Raw genomic sequence first — 6,498 nt, 5'->3', positions numbered from 1 at the left:
CCGCTCCCCAGCGGCCCGCCGGAGGCTACGGACTGCGGGGCGGACGGACAGACGGTCCAGGGCTGCGAAAGCGACGCGCGCAGGCTCCTACCCGCAGGCGGCGGGCAGCGGCTCCAGCCAGTCCGCGGAGCCCGGGCGCCCTCTCCGCTCCGGGGCGCACGACCTCATCCCGCCTGCCACCCGCAACCGTTGGGCATGCAGCGGGCCCAGGACTGAGGGGCAGCGGCGTTTGCTCTCCGACTACCGCTCCGCCGCTGCCCGACTGTGCTCCAGGTGCCCGGCGGGCTTCCTGGCGGCGGCGCGGCGCAGAGACTTTTCGCCTCTCCTCGGCCTCTCCCGAGCGCGTCTATGAGCGCAGCGTTCCCGCCGTCGCTGATGATGATGCAGCGCCCGCTGGGGAGTAGTACCGCCTTCAGCATAGACTCGCTGATCGGCAGCCCGCCGCAGCCCAGCCCCGGCCATTTCGTCTACACCGGCTACCCCATGTTTATGCCCTACCGGCCGGTGGTGCTGCCACCCCCGCCGCCGCCTCCGCCCGCGCTGCCCCAGGCCGCGCTGCAGCCCGCGCTGCCTCCCGCGCACCCTCACCACCAGATCCCCAGCTTGCCCACCGGCTTCTGCTCCAGCTTGGCGCAGGGCATGGCGCTCACCTCTACGCTCATGGCCACGCTGCCCGGAGGCTTCTCCGCGTCTCCCCAGCACCAGGAGGCGGCGGCCTCCCGTAAGTTCGCGCCTCAGCCACTGCCGGGCGGCGGCAACTTCGACAAGGCGGAGGCGCTGCAAGCTGACGCTGAGGACGGCAAAGGCTTCCTGGCCAAGGAGGGCTCGCTGCTCGCCTTCTCGGCGGCGGAGGCGGTGCAGGCATCTCTCGGTGAGTCGGCAGCGCGCGCAACCCGGGCGCGAGTGCGGAAGGAGGCGGGGGCGAGCCAGCTCCGAGTTCCCGCTGGGGCCGAGGGGGAGAGGCCGAGCCCCCGCCAGACCCTCGCCCTACCTACCTACCCACCCCACCCCCCCTCCCCCTCCTGGAGAGCGGGAGGCAGCGGCCCAGTTGAGCCGCGGGGACCCCGGGGAGCTTTTAGAGCAATGCAATAAGCACAGCCCCTGGATTGGGCTTGGGTGGGGGCGCATTTAGCTCCCATCTGGCTGTAAGTTTGACGAAGCCTCCCCTCGCCCGTGCCCCCTCCCCTGAACAGGTCCCGGGTCGGTTTCAGCCGTAAGGGCGGTTTGGGCTCCGCGTCTCCACAGGGCTGGTTCCTGGGGCGCCCAGACCCACCTATTCAGCCCCTTCACGGGGCTTGCTGCTCGCCCGGGAGGGTCGGACTCCCCAGAGGCTGTGCATCTGCGTGTGTGTGAACTTTTCCTTAGGCTACCAAACTTAAGCTACCTTTGACCAACATTATCTGCTTCAAAAAACAAAAACAAAAACAAAACAAAAGATGACCTGGCATTCTCACTTCCCTGAGCCCCCACTCTGGCTGAGACGAAATGGAGCTTCATAAAATTCCACTTTAGGGGCAGGATCGTGAACTCCCCGTCCGTCCTCGCCCAGCTTCCACCCTGGGGCCAAAGAGGACGCTCTCTGGGGCCTCATTCCTCCGGTGACTTCGCCTTAAGCTGGGGAGGCAGGGAGGGTGCAGAGGCCGCAAGTCCAGCCCCTTGAGTGATGGCTCCGGGCAAAGGGCCTTTGCCAGTGCTGTCCCCTCCTCTCCTTTGAGCTTTCTCACGGATCTCCGAAGGCCAGGACATTACAATGTGTTAATGTCACAGAAAGACAATTCGCTAAGGGAGAAAACGGCGAGGCACCGTGGGAAGGGAGAGGCACAGGCCGGTGGGCGCAGTGTAATAAAACACCGTTTGGTTTTGCTTTCAGTCGGGGCTGTCAGAGGGCAAGGGAAAGACGAGTCAAAGGTGGAAGACGACCCGAAGGGCAAGGAGGAGAGTTTCTCGCTGGAGAGCGATCTGGACTACAGCTCGGATGACAATCTTCCTGGCCAGGCGGCTCACAAGGAGGAAGACCCGGGCCACGCGCTGGAGGAGCCCCCGCCCAGCGGCGGCGCGGCGGGCAGCACCACGTCCACCGGCAAGAACCGGCGGAGGCGGACTGCCTTCACCAGCGAGCAGCTCCTGGAGCTGGAGAAGGAATTCCACTGCAAAAAGTACCTGTCGCTGACCGAGCGCTCGCAGATCGCCCACGCCCTCAAACTCAGCGAGGTGCAGGTGAAAATCTGGTTCCAGAACCGCAGGGCCAAGTGGAAACGGGTGAAGGCAGGCAATGCCAACTCCAAGACAGGGGAGCCCTCCCGGAACCCCAAGATCGTCGTCCCCATCCCCGTCCACGTCAGCAGGTTCGCCATTAGAAGTCAGCATCAGCAGCTGGAGCAGGCCCGGCCCTGAGGGCCCAGGGAGGACCAGGGCCTGCGCCACCATGTCCCTGCTGGAGGGGACCGGGGGTGCGTTGCGCCTGGTTGGGAGCAAAACTCCGTCGCCCCCACCTTTGGACATCCCAAGCAAATTCAGAGCATATCCATTAAACAGGCGTGAAAAGACTGCTTTCGAAGGGGCCACCGTGACAGCTGCAGACGCACTAAATATTTATTACCCTGCCCGACACTGTACGTAGATGTCTACACGAACGAGGGTTTCGGCTGCACTGGTTTGAAAGTTACGGGCCAAACCGCCCAGTCATGCTCTCCACTCACGTTCCGGAAGAAAACAGACCCTCCGAGCGACCGCCACCCATAGCAGCCACCTGCCCGTACTTTTCCAAAGGTAAACACGACCTGCAAGAACACAGGCCGGGCTGGCACTTCTTTTTGTTTCTGTTCTGGCTTTTTCAGTGGACGGAGGAGCCGATGCGTGGGGGCAGCCTGGAAATTGCTTTGCTCCGGCCCTGCCTGGCTTCCTCTCCTGGGGTTGGGCGCCCTCTCTGAGCCATGTCTGAAGCACGTCTCTGTTGCATTTAATTTATTTCAATGTAGCTTATTTTCGTATAACTTATGACATTTACACAGTCCCAGTCTTGTGAATAATAAAAGGAGAGAGAGGGAGAAAGAAAAAAAAAAAAAGACCGAAGGCTGGGTCTCGTGAGTGTGTCCAGATTCGGCTGGTGGGAGGGCCGCTGGTCTGAGACCTGTGCCGCGTGAACCTCCCCGGGCCAGTTCTCGGGCCGGCCGGAGGTCGGCCGGAAGGCACCCACCAGGTTGTCCATTGGAGAGCAAGAGCTCCAAATGGGTGAGAAAATTTAAGGAAACCAGTTTTTCTCCTTAGAAGCCTAACATCCCCCCTTTTACGCAGCCTGTCCAGTACTTCCGAGGCTGGTGCTGGAAGGAGGGAAAGCCGGTGAGTGCGGGTACGGGGGGGCTTTGCCCAAACCCCCCATGTGCTAAATGGACTCGGGCCAGGGGAGGAAATGCTTTTCCGCACAAAAACGCCGGAAAGAAGTGGCGCTTGCTCACGGGGCAGGGCCAAGCGCCCGTAAATCAGGCCGAGGGGCACCTTCCGGCAGATGCGGGAGCCCTGCCAGCCAGGCTGGGCTTCGGGGCAGCGCTCCGCAGCGCTGGGCTCCCAGGCCGAGGCAGGTTGGGAGCACCCGCGGGTCCAGCACCTCCCTTCCGGGTGGGGTCAAGGGGGTGGGACGGACCACTGACCCTCCTCGAGGGTGCTGGGGTGGTCATCAGCACAAAGTGGGGAGGGGAGAGGACTGCAGGCGGGCTGGGGCAGGTCCGGGGTGGGTACTTGGGAGTTGGCCGCTAACTGGGCCGGGAGGGGTGTGCCTGCCTGCTCCGCCCCACGCCTACCACACCCGGAGCCTGGCCCCATTCCGCTGGCTCCTTTCCTGCCCCTGACCAGACGCGAGCACCCAGGCCCCTGGAGAGACTGTCGTGGACAGGACACGGGTGACCCAGGGGCATGGAGAGGGTGAGCGCGGTGCCCGAGGCCTGAAAGGCTGCAAACAAGCAGGCCAAAGAATGAAGAGAAGCGGGCAGCTCCTCCAACTTCAGCCTCCGGAATGGAGGCCAGGGAGAGGGTTGCAGAAGGCGTGCACAGCACTCACCACGGTTCTGAGCCCCAGAAGGGGAAATGTGTCGCCGGTGGGTCGATACTAACATTGACTTAATTTATGTGGCTTGAAACAGGTCACCTCCCCGCAGTGGAGGCGTCTGGGGACCCAGGCTCACTGCCCAACTTCAGGTGAAAGGAGAGGGCCAGGTGCAACTGAGTGGCTGTTTCCCGCGTGTTTCCAAGATTTCCCTCGGTGGTGAATGGCCCAGAAGTGGGGTTTGAGCACAGTGAAATGGGCTGGCTGGTCCTCCAAGGGCCTCGGTGGAGGCTGGGGTGCTGGAGTGCAGAGAGCTGCAGAGGCTCCTGCTGCCCCCCACCCAGCCCCCTGAGGCCTGTAGGTGGTGGGTGCCCCGGGTCCCTGCCTGCCCCGCAGGAGACCCACAAGGCCCCGACTCTGAGCGCATCCGGGTCGCCGGCTGGCTCATCTGCTTCGGGCAGGTCTCCACTACTGGCCACTTCCACAGCAATCGAGACCTGAGGGGACACCCCTCCCCCCATGCAGCTGGGCCAGGCAGTCCCCAGCCGGAAATGCGACCCGCACAGAACTGTGGCTTGTGGCTGTAGCTTATGCTGACATAGGACCTGGAGAGCTGCACCCTCCCTGGTGGGGGCGCCCCCACCCAACATTCCGCTTTTGGGGGAGGAACCCTGGGTGCTGAAAGCAGGGCGCTCTTACAGACCCTGAGTGCCCCCCCCACCCCTCCACCACGACAGGTGTAGCCCCTACCCTCCTCCAAAGGACAGTGGCAGGGCTGGAAGGCACAAAGAGGCACCAAGCCAGGGCTACACAAACCCCACGGGAAGGCGAGCTCCCTAGGAATGGGGGGCCGCCTTCAGGAGCCCCACCCTGGGGCCCAACTCCCCAGCTGTGTGACCCTCACCCCTTGGAAGCACGAGGAGGAACAGGCCGGGGGCTCCGAGGGCCCTCCCGCCCCCTCGGCCCAAACCCGTGACTGCTGGGGCGCCCCGAGAGCCCATCTTGGAGGCCGGGGCCGAGAGGCAGACCAGGGAAGATAAACAAGCGGCACTTGATGGCCGCTGTCCTCACGGCCGTCATCATGGCTTTCATTCGGCTGCCTAATGAGTCACATCACAGGCAGAGAGAAAAATTGTCAATCGCCCGGGCCCTAATGAATTTTTTTGCAAATTGTAATCAAGCCAGGCCGTCTCAGCTGGCTGATTAATGAGACCCACGAGGCTCGGCCAGCACCTCCGCTTTTTATTCCATCCCGTCCTCCCTGCACTAAATTAACAGCAACTTGTCTGAGCTTCAAATTAACTCCCAATGATTAATTCTGATGGGGGGGCCTGAAGAATAGCTTGTTCTAATAGGCCCTGGCCTGAGATGCTGTTGGAAATTAATACACTTCCCCTTTGGCTGCCGGCTTTAATCCAAGGTTGGGTTTTGACATCACTATATTTGTTGTTACAATAAATTCCACTTACATCTGCAGATCAGATAATTACGCTTGGGAGCACCCCTGGGCCTTCATCCCCCCCCCCCCCCCCAGCGCTGTGCACTAGGGCCCTCTGGCCCGCTCCCACCCGTGTTTACAAACCCAAGCAGGGGTTCCAGTCCCCACCCCCACCACGCTGGAACAGCTGCGGGCGACCCTCTGCCCTAGCTCCCCTCCCCCCACCCTTTGGAGAACAGAGGGCACTTTGAAAACCAGCAGCCCCATCTTCACCTTCCCGGCCGGCCCTCTTTAGATCCGTCTGGGGCCCCTCCCCCAGCTCCCTGCACGGGGGAGGAGTACCCCTAGGAGGGGCCTGGGTCACCGGTTCTGGAACCTTCCCCAAGTCCGTCCCAGCCGGAATTTTGGAGGCCAGTACGGGCTTCCTCACCAAGCTTCGCCCCCTTGTTTTTGGCCCCAGGGGGGATTTTTCTCAGGGCCTTTTCAGCTAAATGGTGCGCGCGCGCGTCCTTTGGAGCCGGGGTTGCCTTGGAGGACCAGCGGATTAGAACCCGGCTGTCTGCGCCAAGCCGCCCCACCCCGTGTGTAGCTGACACCGACACCTGCATGACAGGACGCACTTTCTCGCGGGGCGGTGTCCGCTCGGGCTTAAGACCGTTGGTTCTGTCTGTTCTATCTGTTCAGACTTGATTAGCTTCCTCGTTTCAGCTGCATCAGGCGAGCCTAGCAGAGGGCCTCCGTGCCTGCTCCCTCCAGCGCCCTGCCTGTCCCAACGGGGCCACTCGATCCCCCTTGGCAGGGGGTTCCGGACGTGCCGGAAGCCAGGAGGGACACTCTGGCAGCCTCGGGATCTGGGCAGCACCTGGTTCCGGCCTCGGGGCCTTCCCAGTTCCTTGTGGGCAGTCAGAAGTGCCTGCCCCTTGGGTGTGCATTTGGCGGCCTTGGCGCAGACTCTGTCCTGGGAGACTTGGGTGTCCAGGCAGCCAAGGATCCATGTTGGGAAGAAGGCTCCTATGCACGT

General features: G+C 62.6%; 1 protein-coding gene across 2 annotated transcripts; it reads left to right on the top strand.

Annotated features, from left to right (window-relative positions):
• Positions 1–348: 348 nt before the first annotated feature.
• Positions 349–2,394, top strand: GBX2 (gastrulation brain homeobox 2). Of its 2 annotated transcripts, none has more exons than XM_037161347.2 (2): positions 349–871; positions 1,871–2,394. In XM_037161347.2, the coding sequence occupies exons 1-2, from the start codon at positions 349–351 to the stop codon at positions 2,392–2,394; spliced, it is 1,047 nt and encodes a 348-aa protein (XP_037017242.2). The 2 variants fall into 2 exon arrangements, with proteins under 2 accessions (XP_037017242.2, XP_037017244.2); XM_037161349.2 differs by having other exon boundaries at positions 1,825–1,979.
• Positions 2,395–6,498: the final 4,104 nt, after the last annotated feature.

This window comes from Artibeus jamaicensis, unplaced genomic scaffold, assembly GCF_021234435.1.
Source record: "Artibeus jamaicensis isolate MK-2021 breed Jamaican fruit bat unplaced genomic scaffold, CSHL_Jam_final contig_944, whole genome shotgun sequence".
NCBI lineage: Eukaryota > Metazoa > Chordata > Mammalia > Chiroptera > Phyllostomidae > Artibeus > Artibeus jamaicensis.
The sequence above is the reverse complement of the archived record's forward strand: the minus strand, read 5'-3'. Positions and strand labels throughout refer to the sequence as shown.